The 18887-nt window shown below is 38.3% G+C and overlaps 1 protein-coding gene and 1 long non-coding RNA gene across 8 annotated transcripts in view; one reads left to right on the top strand and one right to left on the bottom strand.

Annotated features, from left to right (window-relative positions):
• The window catches only part of CCDC170 (coiled-coil domain containing 170), a 52651-nt gene that overhangs the window by 4071 nt on the left and 29693 nt on the right, over positions 1–18887 (top strand). For 4 of the 7 annotated variants that reach the window (XM_064649138.1, XM_064649137.1, XM_064649142.1 and 1 more), the window contains exons 5-6: positions 843–1061; positions 18259–18390. In XM_064649138.1, the coding sequence (XP_064505208.1) occupies positions 843–1061; positions 18259–18390 (351 nt within the window). The other 3 variants (XM_064649145.1, XM_064649144.1, XM_064649143.1) reach the window with 3 other exon arrangements.
• Positions 1385–3416, bottom strand: LOC135411506 (uncharacterized). Its single transcript, XR_010429175.1, has 2 exons — positions 3284–3416; positions 1385–2656 (listed from the first exon to the last, which is right to left on the bottom strand). It is a non-coding gene; the product is annotated as an uncharacterized LOC135411506 (long non-coding RNA).

The raw sequence follows: 18887 nt of genomic DNA on the forward strand, positions 1-18887 counted from the left end.
GTAAAAAATGTGATAAAATCCTGATTGATAGCCATACTGTATTGCTGCTACTGTGGAAATATTTATATTTTGGTTACTTGTCTTAAATGTGACATTTTCATTAACTGCTGATCTTCATTGTGTATTAGAAAATCCAGCAATTTTCCCTGAATTGAGTATTTCTCAAACGTTTTAAGTTCCAGATGACCTTTTTGGTATTTAACTATAGTTTTTTAAAACAGTAAATTTTAATTGGCACTCTAAACATTTTTAAACTTCTTTGGAGAAAAATTTAGAAGTCAGTCTGGGCCAGAAGTTGTTTAAAAGCTTTATAATGACTATAATGCCTTTGGCTACAATACCCAAAGTATCTTAAGCTTACAAAGAAGTCCATTAGCTGGCAACAGTGCAAACCAAGTATTTGATCAATCTTTATAAAGAGATCATTAGTGAGTACTTAAAATACATATACTTAAAATACTTACTTGGCTGCATGTAATAAGAAAAATAAACCTGCTTTAATATTCCTTTTTCTGTGTTACCACAGATATTTTTTGGAATTGCAGTATGGAGAATATTTGTGTTTTAAGCTTTGTCATCAGTGTATCTGTGTTGATCTAAATCTTTCATCTTTGTCACTTCCGATGCATGTTTCTGATACCTGCAGAAATACAGAGCATTGTTTGGTTTCTTCCACAAAATCTCATCTATGTTAAGATATCTGTATAAGAAGTTGAGTGTGGAGTTAGAGCCTTCACTACCTAAACCAAAAAGAAGGAAACAAAATCTTTAGTGTATGTGAAGTTCAGAATGCAACTACAGTGAGACTTAGCAAATGTGTTTTGTTTTTTTCTTCCTTCTAGGTGTCATTGTGGGGCAATAAGTGTGACCTTTCTTTTTCAGCTGGTGAAGACAGCTCTCAGAAATCTAGTCCCTTACAATCCTTGGAAAACATGGTACCTTACATCTTAGTGAATGATATGGAAAAAGTTTGGTCATTACTTGTAAATGCCAAAAAAAATAGAACAGAAAGAAGTAATGTTAGAGTTGACATAATCCTGGATAATGCTGGATTTGAACTTGTAAGTGATCTTGTGTTGGCTGATTTCTTGTTATCGTCAAAGCTAGCTGATGAAATCTATTTCCATGGAAAAAGTATTCCATGGTATGTGTCAGATACCACAAAGCATGATTTTAACTGGACTGTTAAACAACTGCAGTCAGCTAATCATATGTGGATGTCTAGGTGTGGGATAAACTGGGAGGGCAATTTGAAAAAGGGAGTTTGGGTTTTCTGTGACCACATGTTTTGGACTTTGCCACATGACTTCTCCAGTATGGGTGGAGTTGCTCCTGACTTGTATGCTGAGCTACAGAAGTCAAACTTGATTTTTTTCAAAGGTGATCTAAACTACAGAAAATTAACAGGAGATAGAAAATGGGAATATAGTGTCCCGTTTCATCAAGCCTTGAACAAGTTTCATCCTGCGCCTCTCTGTAGTTTGAGAACACTGAAATCTGACACTCAGGTTGGCCTAAAACCTGGACAAGGTGAACAAATTCAGGCTTCTGAACCCGAGTGGATGGTAAGTGGGAAATACGGGGTAGTTCAGTTTGACGCTGGTCTCTAGCTAAATGATTCTTAATATTCTGAAAGAGAGATTTAGTCTGGTTACTTTCTCTATTCCATGCTTGGCTTCAGCAAAGATTCCTTCTTGTTTGCACTTTTTCCTCCCAAGTGATTTGTTCTTTTTGTACCACAAAAAACTTTAATGTCGTGCAAAAATTTACAAATGGTCTTTGTATATGTAAATCATCTCTATTTCAATATATTTTGTTTTCCTAATGTCCAACATCAGCAGATCTTTAAGATGAATATGTAGTTGTCCATAATATTTTTTCTTCATTAGTGGGTATGAGTCTATAGCTTAACAAGTGAAAAATCTGCTTCAGAAACAATTTCCTCAATCCCACATTAGCGTGTATTTACTTATTTCAGGCTAATTTGTGCTCCACATGCCAGGCATTGCATGAAAGTTATTATTTTAGAGAAGTCACAAATTAATTCCAGACAGATTCTTTTGATGTTTGATTATAGTTTGCTGTACATTACGTGATAAGTTATTGGGTGACAGCTTGTAAACATTTGTGTAGGATTGAAAATGAAATTTAATTTTTAAGATACAAGTGGATGTTGCTGGCCAGTTTGCCTGTAGGAGGGGAGTTGTCCCATCTTGTAGGAAGATTAGTGGGAGAAAGGAAAATCTCATTTTAAGAACACACTGAACATATTGTTTATCTAAGGACCTCTACCAAAAATAAGCACACAAAACCTCCTCCCCAAATAAACAAACCAATGAACAATTGCATTAATTGGATTTTAGATTCAATGCAGACTTGAATTACAGATGGCCTGTCAGCAGTGTATGTGGTTCAAGCACTGCTGCCTCTTTCTGTTGTGGTAATTCTCTTTATTTGTCTTTATTTGTTTTTTATTTGCCTGTTGTTTTACGAAAGATGCCTTACTTTTGAGGGGGGGAATACAACTCCGGTTGCATTGAGAAGTATATGCTAGAGAAGCATATGCCATACAGGTTTCCTGCTAATTTGAATTGTTAGGTGCCCAATTCTTCTCTTCTACCCTGGTCTCAAAAGCTGCTGCTAATTATGTTCTGTACTGGTTTAAGAGTTAACCAGCAGGGGAAATGAACTCAACTCAAAGGAGAGATTATAAGTCAGAATAACAATTTATTAAAATAATACAGTAAGTACAATCATACAAACAAACAATTGGTCTTAACCCACAAAACCCAAATGTATAACCCAGTACCCTGGGGCATGAACAAAGTGGTGTTCCTTGGGCCCCGCTTGAGTCCAAGGTAAAGGGAGAGGGGAAAAGAAAAACCTGCTGGTGGGAGAGCTATTGCAGTCTGGTCAAAAGTGGTGATTGCAGTCCAGTTGAGGGTGGTGTAAGTCTGGTTGAGAGCGGTGGTCTGCAGTCTTCCTCTGGATCCCACGAGTGGTTAAAAATATATCCTCCAGTTCAGGCAGGAATGCTCAGTGCTTCCCTCAGGGTGGGGAGTTCCACAAAGGGTGTGAGGACAAGAGCATCCTCCTATCTCACAGGCCTCTTAACACCCAGTTTATAGCCTGAGGAGTCAGGCTCTATGGGCAGAGGGTGCGAATAGTCTATTGACAACAGTTTCTGGGAAATGGCATGGAAAGCTATAGAATACACAGTTTTGGGTTACACCCATACAGTGATGAACTGGTCTCAGTTGTCCTAACTAGGACATTATCATACAGTAAAGATCTGTACAATGGATAAATATGGTCTAGATGCAGATGACTTTGGTTATTTGTGTTTGTGTTCTTCTTAAATCTAAAGAATATTTTAAAGTTTTAAGGTCAAGTGTTCTAAAACAATGATGCAAGGAATTTCATGAAGCAATGTGATAGTAGTAGGTAGGGTTCTGCTTTTGAGACCTGGGTTTAGTGCTCTCATCTATTTGTATCTCTGGCTTAGTACTCCTAAAGGGTGAATTTATGCTCATCCTTAGGCACCTGATTGAACTGCAGAAATTAGAAATCCAGTCAAGGCAGCTGAAGGTCAGACTGCTGAAGGTTTCTTTGACTGGAGAGAGCTCAGCAGGCCTCTCGCTTTAGTGCTTTAGTTAAGTACATAAACAACACGATGAACCTGTGCACTGGAGCCTCAGTTTCTCATCTGTGAAAATGCTGTTAACTTGTTTTAAGTGCATTTTGAAGCAACAACTTTGGGTCAAGAAGGGAGGGGTGGAAACTGTAGAATATATGGAATGAAAACTTCCCACCTAGTTCAGACATGAAATGAACAGGGGAAGAAATATGCTTTGCCTGTGGACAGATTGTTTGTAAGGCGCTGACTTAATTTGCTGGAGAGGTTTGAAAGAGTGTAATGGACAAGAAAAGGATTGTTTCATCGTTGAGGCCACTCTTGACGAATAGATTTGCCCCTTACACGATCCTTACAACATGCTCAGAAACTTGGTTTCATTTTTTAGTGGTTCTTAATGTGTCTCTGTACCCAGGTGGCTTTCAAGCTGTTACTTCTGAGACTCACAGTGCAGATCATTGAAAATTAAAGTTATGAAGTTATGAGAAATAGAATCCTACAAAATACTAAATCACTTAGGAGATGCTGTGGCATTTGCTCAGTTAACTGAATTATCCCATTGGAGCTTGTGCATTAATGTTTGTGAGGAAGAGTGCTGTAAGACATGTAATTCTTAGGTCAGCATGTGCATGCCGATGTAAGGGATGATGTCATGCTGAAAAAAATCAGTTCTGTTATCCAGTTTATTAAATGAGCACTTCTCATCTTTTGCCCCGCACAAAGAGAAGTTTATATGGTAGTACACAGTATGACTACATGGCTACATGAGGAATGCACAGCCATAACTTCCAAATGCTTGACTTCTATTGCTGTAATTGCAAAGTGCTATCTCCAGGCAGAATTGAATATGCAGCATACTTTTCCGTTTGTTAGTTGGCCAGATTTTTGTAAAATTTTGATTGATCCTGTGGAAAAAAATTCCAAACATAAATGGTGCTGAAATGCCTGTGTTACGTTCTCCCATGCCCCAAAGACGCAGTGAAGACAGATAATCTGATGAAGCGCTGTGCTCTGCTGATGGGTTTGCCACAGTTTAGTTGAAAATAGGAAATGCTTTTGTAGCTACTTGGTGTCAATTACTTGTGTAATATAGCTTCATGAAATGGCATCGTGAGCCTGCTGCATTTAGGTGGAATTTACTATTAGAACAACATAAAGCATGTGTTATAACAATAGCATGTGCAGTAATATAGCATATTTTTTTCCTTGACTATTCAAGAAATTGGCTTCTACACATCTGTATTGCAACCGATTGTCCAAGATGCTTGTACAGTATAACTCAGGAGCTGCTGATTTGTATATACACCCAAATTTTTGGGAGTTTCACTTCCTATGCTATTTGAATATTTATGGCAAAATCCAAGGGCATTTTCAGTAATTCTGAGGACCACAACAAAGCAATGGTTTTTACTTCTATTTTTGTCTTATACTTTTTGAGCAACTGTATTTCCAAGTGAATTTTTGATGGTGATGACTTTCACTGCTGATGAAACAAGAGGAAAAGTAATGTCTAAGGCACAGTGAAAGTCAGTACACACTTGATAATGTTTGATAATTCATCATGTAAGATATCTACAATAATTTCTTACATATATAAGGCTCCTTAAGATAAACTGATGTGGAAAATAAGTTGATTGTATGACTGGAAACTTGCAAGAATGTTGAAATAAATTATATAATTTTGTGCAAAAGTCAAACATTGTTATTCTATTTCAGTAACTGGGGAAGCCAACTTAAATTAATTCAGTTTTTTTCTCTGAAACAGATTTTATACAAAAACCTGTAAAGCATATTTATCCAATGAGGTTTTGAAAACTACAGATGCAAGAGACAGATATCGTAAAATATCCTTCTATATCAAGACAGGGCAGTAATAGGGAATTTTCTAACTTGTTACTCTATTCATATACCTGTTTTCAAATTTGAAAACCTTAAAAATCATTGAGAATCTCTGAAAATGTATCTGGTAATTACTTACTAAGGTTGGTGCAGGTGATGGCATCATTGTCAGGATCACTTCCAGAATTGATAGGTGGGCCATGCGTTCTCAGCAAAAATGGAAATACTTCAGTGTTACACTTGCTGTTAACTAAAACATTTCCAAACCACTTTGGTTTACACACCGTGCTGATGTCCCATAAACCCTAACTGTTGGTGTTGAAATAGTTTCTTTAAAGTTCATAGTGTATTTGCATTTGTGATTGAACTAAACAACTTGTTCCATGTGAGGCACATTTATCTCCAGTGCTCTATCAGACAGGAAGAATGTTCACCCTGTTGCATGAAAATTACCACATGAAATGATTTTAATCTAAAAAAACCCTACCTTAATCATGTATAAAATACAAATTTCAAAATGGAATCTTGTACAGAACTGTTAGGGTTTTTTTCACTTAACAGTTTGTTTGCTTACCAGCCTTCTGTTTACCCAAAATTACAGAAAAAACCTTGTGATTGTTTTTATTCAAACATAAGTCCAAAATCAGCTAACACCTATGGATCTTAAAATAAAACTGTGAAAATGTGCTGGTTAAAATGGTCCTTTTCTTTCTCATATGCTGGGGCGGAACACATGTGAGGAAAAAAATTTCCTATACCATGGACTGTTTATGTTTTCTTATTTGGTTCTGAAGTTTTTTTCCTTAAAAAGATACATTTTTATTCTTGCTGATATGTTTCTATTTGTAACAGACCTAGAAATAAAAAAGGCCACTTAAACACATTTTTATATGAATTAATAATTAATTTATAGATTATTTAATCCCCATTCTGCCTCAGCTTTGCTGTTGTGAATTCTGCAGACGTATTGTGAGAAAGGTTTTTATTTACAGTGCTTTTTGACATTTGGCTCATCTGTCTTGGTTGTGACTGGGAAAGAAATATAAAATGCCATATTATGATAATTTGCAATGAATAAACATATTCAGTACTTGTGTTCTGCTTTTGTTGTACCACTTTTCGGTAAGCTACATCATCTAGTAGCTACATCATTCAGATTTCCTGTGAAGCCAAATTTTCATCCTCATAGAAACTAATTTTTCCTGGGATTCCACTTACTTCTTTTCCAAGTCTCATGAAGTAAAAGATTAAAAGCTGAGGTAAGATGTATCAGGGTAAATTTTTTTTTTTTTGCTTTCTTAATGTTAACTAATTGATTAGTCTTATACTATCATGGTAAGGCCGATGCTTTCCAGGTGACTCTAACTGATGAGAGGCCTGACGATACCGTTAGTTGCATCTTCCCACATGCAGATCACAGGGAGTTTTTCCTGCAGCTGTGGTATTTCACTCAGTGATTAATTTTAAAGGAGGACTTGGTTGTTACCGAATGTGGAGACACAGAGTCTGAGAGTTGGACTAATGGGTGGAGGCGAAGAGGCAGAAGTAGCCAGGCCTCCTGTTGGGGCAGGGGCTGTACAGAAGCACTGTGTGTTCAGTGAGGTGCTGTGTAATACTGGCACGGGGCACAGGGGCATCTCCTGACAAGCACCCCTGCAGCTCAGGCATCTGCAGCTCAGGGCTTTCTCCCCTCTTACCTGCTAACATACAGAACACTGTCCAGGAGGTAGTCACAGTGTCCCTGAAGTTCAGCAAGGCTTAATCTTTACAATACTTGTGTATATTAATGCAGCAGAGAAGGACCTGCAAACTGGTAAATCCATGCTTTCCTTCAGTGGTGGTGTGTACAGAAAGGCTGTTCAGGAAACAGAACAAGCTTTTAACAACCATTTGTGGCCTGGAATAGGTTTCAGCTCTTAACTCCCACTTCCCAAGAAAATATCTTAACTGTTATAGGTCAGGAAATGCACTGTGTTCTGATCCTAGATGGCTTATATGCATACATAATTGTTAATTTTGGTCTAGGATCTGTGTAAAATGCAGAACAATTCTGGAAAAAGAGCTAGAGTCCAGGAGCGTTCCCTCAAGGTAGCTGAAGGGACTCTTCACCTACTTTTCCTTCTGTCCAGTGACTCTTGTGTTATTTGCATTACAATCCTATTTCAGCCCAGGGAATATGTGTACCCATGGCCTAAGGTTAGGGAATTAGGAGACAGGTAAATTCCTGAAGAGAGAGAAGGGCCTACCACTTGCAGCAAGGGTTCTATGTGACCAAAGAACATCCCCGTTTTTTCATAGTTGGCTGTATTCTTGTTTTCAAGCGATCCTGATTAGAGCTACACTTGAATGCCTTTGGCATTTGTTGGATATGCAGCTTTGACTGCATCCCTGGCCCTAGGAGGTTTTGCTGCTATTTTGCTGGGTCCTGATGGAAAGCGCTAGCAGGAGCTAGTTGTGCAGTGCATATCAGGGAGTTAAACTTAAAAGATTTTTGGGGAAAAAAGGACTCTTATTTTGGTTAGGCAGAAGAACAGATGAACTTAATCAGACTAGTTAATCCTTCTTAAAATAGTCCACTATCAGATTTACAGTAGTAACTGTTATCAGACACAATTTACCTACACTCAATTTACACATCTTAAACCTTGAAGTAGGTAAGCTGAGGATAAGAAACCCCTCAAGAAAGCTTTCTCCACTACAGGATGATACTAGTGATTTGAGGGAGTAGAGGAGGAGCACAGCTTGGTGGGACATACTCTGCTTTTGGAGTGGATACCTTCTGGAAAACGAGCAAATTAGTACCTTGGAAAGTAATGCCCATGAGTTTTATGCCAAGTATTTGTTAAAATGTGGCCGTTCTAATTATTCTAGCTGAATTAGGAGATAATTTAAGTCCTGTGGATTAATTTCCCCTGAACCTCTTTCTATTTTAATGTTGCTAGTGTACAATTCTTTTGACCTCAGCCATAGCTGCTTTTAGGTAATGAGTATATATGTGTTCAGGAAATCACTTGGAATTCGTGTACATGAAAAAATACAAATACTTCACCTTCTCAATATGGTGCTGATGCTTTGAGGTTAATAAATTTTTTTTATAGTGTTAGTAAAAAAAGGAAATTTTGAGTTCAAAACTAATATTAAATATTTTGATTCAGTCTTATAATCACTTGTTAAAATAAATTTAAATTACAAGATTTGTGAGCAGTAGAATTAATGAACATCATTTTAGCCTTTGGCATACTAAGAACTTTGGAAGGCGACTTCTGCTAATTTGTGTCACGTGCTAAGAGAATCTCTGGTTCAAGTGACCAGAAATTTGGTACCATTGGGGTACTTCGGACACTTCCTCTCCATCCATCTATATCCTACAAGATACAAAGGATGTCTCTTTCATCGAGTGAGGGGCAAGCTATCCACATCATCACATGGCTTTTAGCTTTGAAATTTTTCTTATATATCCATTCTCATTTACATACAGAAAATTCAGTTAGGAGCAGATATTTCAATACCTGCAGAATCTCAACTGGTATATTTTTGAGTGTACAGGGTACTGGGTTTGTGGTTTCATTATCCCAGATCAGTTTTAGCATCTTTTCTCAATACTGAGCATTTTCAGGGAAGGGAAGGTTTAGAGTAATTTTTTAATTGTTATTTTCTGTTTCAAAAATTGGAGTGGCGTACATATATTCAAGAGATTTTGCATCATACTTTGCTCAGAAAAGCTGAGAAACATCCTGTCCATGTAGTTTCTATAACAAAACATGAATTTGATGAATGAAAATGACTCCTTGAAATTACTTATAATTAAAAGTCTGGAGTAACCCTTTCTAAGTCATTATTTCCTGTCCCTGTTAAGGGAAAAGAAATATGGAGTCCTTTTGAGAACTCTACTTGTAAATATTGGCACAAGGGTAAAGCACTTTTAAGTGTGAGCATTGTGTAATAAGATACTTTTTTCTTAGTCAAATGGGGCCTCAAACTGCCCCATTCTTTTTTGGAGTGTTACATGAAATTTCTACGTAATTTTTTTTCTTGCCTCTTTTATTGTTACTCTTGCTGCAGTTCATCAGATTCAGCATGCTTTTTTAAAGCCAAATAACTTCATAGATCTGTGGTAAGATACAGCTGTATAAGTGGCTGAAGTATAGCTCTTGAACCAGCCGTGGCACTGCAGGACTAGTGATGGGGAAGTGTGCTCAAGCACATGCTTAGGCAAGTTAGGAAAAAGTTTCACAATCATTTAATTCTGCATCTGCATGCTGCTCCAGTAATAGGACAGTTTAGCCTGTAGTCAAATTCTGGGCAAATCTAGGATGATATTTTTATTCAAATTTGCAGTGGATAGTAAAACTTGTGCCAGATTTATGCTGGGTTTATGTAAGACCACAAGCACAAATTTAACCAGTTAAAAATACTTAATAGATGCAGAATGAGGTTACCCTGGAGCAACATTTTGCACCATGTGGTGGTAGCAGCTTTGCTGCTTCTCTGCACCCCCATCTGCTCTGTCAGCACTGGAGAATCTTGATTCAGAAGTGCCTTACCGGGTTTCACTCCTCTGCTACAGCACCAGCATTTGTGTACAGTAAGAACAGCGGGGTTCATGAAACATTTTCGTGCCCCTATGCCATCCTGTGTGGCTGTTAGCTCACCCTTCACCCCTGAGGATGAACTGAAAACATGCCACCAAAGGAGCTGTCACCACCCCATGCACCGACAGCAATTGTGTCTTTCCCCTAACACTTAGGAAGACGGAGGCCACTGCTGCTGCCTGTGCTGCACAGCCTCAGCCCCATGTGGGTCTCCATTTCCCTCGACCTGTTCCCAGCACTCCTTCCTCACATTAAGTTATTTTTCTCCCGTCCTTTATGAGTTTAGTGGCAGATTCCAGCTGAGGGATGGCATTGTATACCTCCGCGATTTAAGCAGTGCCAGCCATTTAAATAGGGTGATGACCCATGCTAGCACCCCTCTGCTTGGGTAGGGGTCTTCTCTGTCCTTGGCAGCAGCAGTGAAAAGGCTTCAGCCACACAGAGACGAGGACAAAAAAAAAAAAAAAAAAGAGTACTATCCCTAACTTTTCCATTTTGTTTTCTGGAAAACATGATTAAGTCAGCATTCCTAGGAAAGGTGAGGCAGTTTTTGACTTGTGAGTACAGAAATGGTGCAAGATGGCACTGTGCCCAGAGGCACGGGGATGAGCTGATTAAACAGCTCACAGGGTCTTCAGAGAAAATTAAGTGCAGCCTCGATGCACCCGCAGGTTTAAAAATTTTCTTTTACTGCTATCTTCAGTTTCTCTCCTCCCATGTTTATCCACTTTATTTGGGTGAAAGGTGAGGAGGAAGAGGAGGAGGTGCTCTTTCAGCTGCAGGTACTTTAGCGTTCATCAAGGAAGGCTGCTGTCCCCGGGCTGCGGAGGTGCTCGTTTCCAGGTTCTGAGAGGAGAAGGAAAGCCTGCCCGAGGAACAGCAGCTGCTGCTCAAGTGTCGTCTGCTCTGATCGCCTCTTTTGACTTTTTTGAGGAAAAATTTGAGCCAATTTCCTCAGGTAATGTTTATTTGAAGTGAAAAAAAACAGCAAACCCAAACAGCAAAAAGCCCCACGTTTCTGTGAGCATCTCCTCGTAAAGTCTCTTCACCTTCTCACACCGAGCAATCTCCCCCCTTCCCTCGCCGCGGGCCCCACCGCGGTGCCCCCTCCGTCCTTTCCCGGGACGCGTTGCCAGGGGGATGGCGGCGGCCGAGAGCGGCCGTGAGGGCCGGCAGGGGAGGCTCGGCGGGCTGGCCGGGCAGCAGCGCAGGTACCGCGGTGACAGAGGGACAGAGGGCAAGGCAGAAAGGGCAGAGGGTCTTGGCGTGGTTAGGGGTTTTGTGGTTTGTTTGGTTTTTTTTGGGGGGGGTGGGGGTTGTTGTTGTTGTTTTGTTGTTGGGTTTTTTTCGGTTTTTTTGTTTGTTTTTTATTTATTCCCCTGTTAGAAAATAAAGCCCTGCTTTTGGAAAAATGCCCCGTTCTCCCCTCACTCTTCAGTAGCTTCTGTCGGTGTTGCTGTGGAGGCTGACTGACCCTGAGGCTCGTTGTAACCCCCCCTTTGCAAGTCATTTTTTTCAATTTTCAATTTAATTTTGCCTTTCAAACACCCCCCCTTCTACCCGCCCCCCCCCAAAAAAACCCCAAACAACTTTTGCCTCAAAAAACCAAACCCCCAAAACACAACTTCTGCAGGTGCAGAGCTGTACCCAGTGATCCACGTGTGGTGCAGTCGAAGCTCAATGAACTTCACCTGATCATTACAGCTTATCTTTATACACTCAAGGCCAAAAAGATTTTTCTTACTAAGTGTTGCAGAAGGGAGTAGCTTTCACGGAGTAGGAATTTATAGTAGTTATCTAAGAATTTCTTTTTTGCGTCTCTTCTTCCTTTGAAACTGGTTTGCTGGCTTTGATGTGAATTTAAGGGAGAGAATATTGCTTAGAAGGATCAAACTCTTTTGTACTAAAGATATAGTAGAAAACTTGTAACAGCTTTGTATTGCAAAAGATAAAAAATTATTTTTTTGTGAACAGCTTGGTACCTCCTTAACAGTTGAACATCACTTTTGTAATGAAGCTATGTTGCTCTGAGACAAAAAAATACAGAATTCTGGTAGTTTGTGGTGGCAAACAACTGCCATTATACTAAATACAACTGTTATGACCCAATTACAAAGTTTTTGTTAGCACTGCTTACTGTTACTGTTCTACCTATCTGAAGTCAAATAGTTTGTGAATGTTGCTTTTGGGACTCAGAAGCACCTTAGAAACTATGTATTTATAAAATGTGGGTTACAACTGGTAAATCAAACTACAGCACTAATCAGTCTTTAACTGTGTATATACCAGCACACTTAAATATTTCTAAAATATTTATGTTTTCTTGCTTGCTGTATAATAGGCATTGTAGGAAAATTGCAAGTGTTGACATTTCAAGAGGGTCTGTTTTTTAAATCTTGTGTATAAATTATTCTGTTACAGAAGTTATTTAACTCTATTCAACACTGATAAAGCAAAAGCAGTAGAACAAGTTGTTTGCACAAATCCCTGCATAACCACTTAATTTTATCTTAGCAATTACCCTTTTTATTGTTTTGGAAATAAACACAGCAGCTTTTTGTTAATAATTTTGGAAAAGCTGTGAATGAAAGTGTCAGGGGAGTGCCATATTACTTAATTTATTCATGCAGACAAAAGATGAAGTAACTCAGAAAACATGTTAAGCAATGTTTAGGGTAGGTGATGTGTCTTTGTAATTGCTTTGAGATGGGTGCTGTCTTTCATAATTTTAAATGCATTTATTACATATAAGTGGAAAGTCATCTCATCTTAACAGAGGGAAAAATGTAAGATGAAAATGCTTTAACTGCTGCTTGTAGTAGTAGTGGGTAAGACTAAAATTTTTATTGTGATGAAACTTTCATTTGGGCCCGTTAATCAAGCTTGAAATTGGCCTCTTAAGTAGAGGAACACCAGAGGGTGATTTTTATCTTCAGTAATACCTTTCAATGATTACTGCAAAGGGAGGAGAGTAGACTTCAGCAGTAGCCTTCTGAAAGGAATTTAGAAAATCTCTTTGGTAATTTATCTGAACTGCTGGGAACATTTAGTTTTACATGCTTCTGGAACAGTACACTAATGCAGAAAAACTTCACAGACATATCACAATAACAAGAAAAGAACTTTTCAGAATTACACAAAATGCAAGCAATGAATTGGGTGCAGTTACAGGGAGAAATCGGCAAGGGGAAATAAGACTACTGAGCAGGAAGTGATCAAAAGTAATTGGTTATTTCTGGCATTTTAAGATGTGCAAGAGCAACTGACAGAATGGAAATAGTTGTGAAATATTATTTGCAAATTTTGATTTATGTTAATAAGTCATTATCAGCACAAACATTTTGAGATTCCTGATAGGCAAATTAGGTAAAATATTATCTATAAAGAAGTCAACATTACCCAAAATACACATAAAAGATATTTAATTTGTGAACTTTTTTCTCCCTTAAAGTGACTCCAATTAATTGTAATATGTTTTCGCATGTGTTAACAAAATCTGAGTCACTGTGTAATAGTGTCTTACCCCTCTCATGCTCGTTGGTGTGTGTAGGTGCTGTGGCTTTTCTGAAGCAATGTGCATGCTGGATGGATGGCTAGCTGCTGCTACCAAAAAAAATCTGCTGTAGCCAAGTGCTGCCTGCCTTCCCTGCATTTCACTCAGAAATTAATCTCTAAAAATTGTCCAGTGCCTGATTTTCATGTTACTTATTAAAATAAGATTTTCTTTTTATCCTGTAAATTTTATGAAAAGAAATGTATTCTAAAACTTGTTTTTATAGTAGGATAGATTATTTTTCAAAAAAAAAAAAAAATTATGTATTTGCTGCATGCTGAAGTAGAATTTTTTTTTTAGATCAATTTATTCAGAAATTTAAGCTAGTTAGGTTGTGGATGGCAACAAATTTTTAATACTAGGTTTCTAGCTGTAGATAGAATAGTGAGTATCAAAACAATATTCAAGACCCCTTTTTCAGCAGTTCAGTCCATACAGAATGAATTCCTCCTGGTTCCTCTTGTCCTGGAGAGCACCTTAGCCTCCCACAGACCCAATAACAAGTTTGGGGACTAACATTTCTTTGTGATTGCTTATGGAGATAAATTCTGTGTGGAAATTTTTCAACTGCCCATTCTTCCCAGTACTTCATGTTGGATGTCTTCTTCTTACTTGTTGCGGCAAATAATAATAATAACAATCAACTGTACTGTTGAATTGTGTTTTCAGAAGTTAGAACAATTTTCATCCACATATGCACCCACGAGCATTCATTTGTCTTGGGAAGAAATATTACAGATTTGGGATTTGTCATTTCCTTTGTTTTCAGAATATGAACGGTTATGACACTGGGAATTATAGAAATTGTTGAATATTGCACTGCGTCCAGTCAGTTAAGTTAGATCATGTGTAATTGCTCAGGGGTTTTTTTTTAATTTTGAAATATGTCAGTGCAGAAGACATGCAGGACAAAAGGAGAGATGAAATAAAACTTGGAGCACGTGAAAAGCAGTGGCAAAGGAAGCAATCACTGCACAAAGGCTGACTGTAGCTGAACTGGTGAATGTGACCTTGAGAAGTCAAAGTGAAGGTGTCTGTTTTAGTTAAGTGTGTGTTTGAATATTGTGGAGGCTATCAAAGTGCACACAGCTACTAGAGAAACTTTCCCATGGTGTTCTGCTTTTATGCCCAACTTTTCTGATGGTAACCTATGAAAAAGTTTAGTATAGCAGGCCTGTTAAAAATTAATGTCATGTGCCATCATATTGCAAATCTATTTAATTTTCAACCTTTCTTCCCCTTCCCCTCCATTTGTTCTGTAGAAGCAAAGGAAGAATGGATTCAACAAAGGTTCGCGAGTCATCATTTTTGGTATGTCAACCCCAATGTGATTAGATGCTTTGGGAATGGGAAGAAGAAATCCCTGCCCTGAGGAGTGAGTGTCTGTCTGCTGTGGGCAAGAGGCAGTGCATTGACAAGTCACTCAGGGTAGCAGTGGTGCTTAAAGGCTTATGGGGGGCTTTCTGTTTCTTTAAAGACATTTTTAAATATATGCTTTGGCAAAGGGGTAGAGAGAATGTGTGCGGGCAATGGCAGCGGTAGCAGCATTTGCTAGGGCTGAAATAAGAAACACTTCGGGAAATAAAAGCTGCCAAAAGCAGAATGGGAGTGAGTGACTTGAGAAGTTGGCTGATTTTGAAGTACATGGATAGGTGTAAAACTATGTTGTTGAAGTTTCATTGTTTCTTAATCAAATGGAGTTTACCAACTAAAAGCTGGCTTCCAGGGAGGTGAAGGTAGTTATTTGGTAAAAAATCAAAACAAAACCGGGCAACAATAACAACAATGACCATATATTGTTGATTTTCTAAAGAACATTTATTGCTAACAAAGTCAAAGGTCCAAATAGATACTGCTCTTACGTATTTTAAATATACATTTAGCTTCTGTTTAGCATTTGATGTTAAATGAAAACTTCATTTTCTTGCAGGTAAGTGGAAAGGGATCAAAAAAGTTAATAATGTGAATGGGAGAACCACCCAAAACCTAGATTATTTAGAGTGGATTGAGTGATAGTGTATTAAAGCTTCTCCTGTCTACTGCCTCTTATTCTTTTAACACTTTATTAATTCTGTTTTATTAACAGTAATCAGTATAGGCTACAGAGTACTTATGAAAGATCACAAATCTGAATTTTTCCAGAGATATAAAAGTGCCGCATCCCCATTACAAATTTTATCCCTACAGTAGAGTCATGCCAAGTTAATTGAGTTGTCTGATAGGTCTTATTAAAGATCAGATTTGTGACTGACCGATGGCAAAGCATAGAAACATAGAAAAGTATTAATACTAAAGCATGCACATTTCCTGCCAAAAGTGTGATGGTAATGCTAACTTTCCTAGTGTGATGCTACTACGTGTGATTAGCTTCATATGTGCTAAGGCACTGGAGGATGCAGAGATCTGCCACTGTAAATCTCACTAACACTGTAGATGAGTGAAATGGTAATTCCCATTGACTTTTGCACCTGGCTTCATTTTAACCTCTTTTTTTTAATTGTTTTGGATGTGTATCTGAATCTTTAAAGTGCTCATCATTTTAAAATCTAGATTTGTATGAAAAACACAGATTTTGGAAGTTGCAGCTGCAAAGCTGTTACATTGGTTGTTGCTGCTGAATGGGGGCTTCTTTCTTCATCAATGCTCTGAAATGTTTTTGTTTCATCAGTTTTGAGATGTATTCCTTCCTTCTGTGAAGTCATAAGTGGCTGTATTTGTTTAGGGAAGAAAAAGAAAATCTACGTTCATACAGTACTATAAATATAATAACATGCATAAACGGCATACAGCATTACTGTTTGCAAGCTCCATCTGTGTTTGTGGAGCCCTGGTGTATTACAGAATGAAAAAACACTCTCTACATCAAAGAATTTCATGTGGTTGTACAGTGTGAAATAAGTGGAGTGGAGCAAAAGGAAGACAGAGTACCAAGGAGGTGGCACATGCCTTTCCTCACTCCCTCAGGAGGGTGATAAAGTGTTGAGAACATTAGCAGCCCTTTTATCTTTGAGATTGTGTTGTATGTGGCCCTGAGCTTACTCCATGTATCTGACTGGCTTGGTGAAAGTGGCAGCTCCTTCATGAAAGGGCACAGCTGAGTGTCTCTGGGGGAGATGAATGCAATTAAACTTGATGGGTCTAATCCAGCGTCTACTAGCGCATTGAAGAAAGATGAAAACAAAGAGTTGGCAATATTATAGCAACTAATCCAAGGTGATTTATCTTCTGTTGCAGCCTTAACTAGTAGTTTTGCCTTATTCTCCAGGGATTTCTCTGTGTGTTTCTTGGTAGAGATTTATTTTACTCACTGTTAATTTTTTTTTCTGTTTAGGATGGGTAGGAGCTGCACTTGTAATTTATCTCAGCCTGGAAACTGCTGCTGATGTAGAAAAGCGTGAAAGGAAGACACCTTGTCTCTCTCTCTATTGGGATGCCTTGTTCCAACAGCAGTCATTGGCTGGGGGAGATTTGCATTTTGAAATGCATACCCAAATGCATGAGGATTGCAGTCCTGTGTGAGAGCTGATGGATTAAAAATATCACATTCGATCCTATCCCATGTGTGCTCCCAGCATAACTTAAGCTTAGTTGTGTTCTGAAGAGGTTGCGTTTCATCATTTTATAGTTACTATCAATTGAAAAAAAGGTTCCATCTAATAAAACTCACGTCAAGACCTTAGGTCAGAATTTTCTTCTTGAAAGACTTAAGTAATAAAGGCCAAGAAATCCAGTGCATTCCTGCTCTACTCTAGAAGAGCAGAGGAGTGCAAAAAGGAGAAAGCCTACTGTAGAATCTAAAGGGCACAGCTGAAAGAGTTGTGCAAGTGGTGTGAAGGAGACTGTGCTAGAAACACAGAGGCAGTGCTTGTCATAGAATTAGGACTTGAAAAAGAATGAAAGGAAGTCATCATGGTGATTGCTGGGGATGAGAACACATCAGTCAGAAGGCTGAAGTTGTATCCTAGTAATGAAGTTTAAAAGGACCTTTAGCCTTGACAGCTTAGAAGTAAAAGAACAAATGGCAAGCCAAAAAGTGACTTGGAGGGGCAGATACAAGTATCTGAGTAGACATGGACTCTTCAACCTGGTAGAGAGACTGTGGGGGTGAGATATGATAGAAATCGGCAAAATCATGACTGGCACAGAGAAGATTGGTAGCCACTGCTTTTTTTTCAACAATTCTTCCAAAATAAAAATGAGGGGACAAGCAATGGAACTGAAGTCTAAAAACCAAAGTGGTTCTTTGCGTAAGATACATCTGAGGACTCCTGTTGGGTTAAAGTTTACATGAGTTAAAAGAGCAACTGGATAGGTTTGTCGAAGAGGGACCTTTTGAATGTTGCCAAATACATAGAAACTGCTGGAAATAGCCAGAGCTGAAAGCAGTGGAAGGCCATGGGATTGTTGAGGGGGAATATCTTACAGGCTATTATACTTTAGCACTGATGTTCGTGGCTGAACTTACAGATTAAAGTAGTGAGTGGTAGAAAAGTGACTGTTTAACCTATTTTTCAGTAAGGGCGTGCTACTCTGGGAATAGCGTATTCGGAAAAATGTGCTTTATCAAACAAAAAAGCACTGCAGTAAAAATGTTCAAAAGTGCAATCTCCAATGGTTTTGTTTTCATACTGTCTTCACAGGAATCTCATGATCACGTTCTTTTGGATATTCCTGTCACTAGAGAGCAGATGAATCACTATCGAGCTGCAGCTGAAGCTGCTCAAAGTGAACTTGCAGCACTTTCAGTGAAGTATGATTGTGCCGAGTCAGAGGTACATTTAAAAGCATTTCAAATCCTTCTCTAAACCTGAAAATTCTTTGGGGATTCTTTATACAGAGAATAGAAAGCTTGCAGAAATTCCAAATCTTGCTTTTGCAACAAACTTTTGTTTTTTTTGTAACATTTTTGTTTTTAGAATTTCTGTGTGATTTTTTACTTTGCTTCCTTCTGTGATCAAGAGCTAATTGTGAGTTTCTGTTTGAAAGATTTGAAGCAGTCTAGCTTTTTATCATTGTCATCTAAATTCAATCTTTTTCTTTTAAACCTGAAAGTTAGTATTTTTAAATTGTGGTTTTGTAAAAGTTCTGATAGATGTCCTCCTGTTGTTGCTGGTGAGTTAAAATATGGCTGCCCATCTTTACCCATTTCTCCTCTTTATTCAAATCACAGCTCCACAAATTTGCTTTGCTTTCATCATCAGTGAAATTTTGTTTGTACTAATGAGGTTGATTGTAACTAGAAAGGCTGAAGAACACATACACATACTTT

Source organism: Pseudopipra pipra, chromosome 3 (genome assembly GCF_036250125.1).
Source record: "Pseudopipra pipra isolate bDixPip1 chromosome 3, bDixPip1.hap1, whole genome shotgun sequence".
NCBI lineage: Eukaryota > Metazoa > Chordata > Aves > Passeriformes > Pipridae > Pseudopipra > Pseudopipra pipra.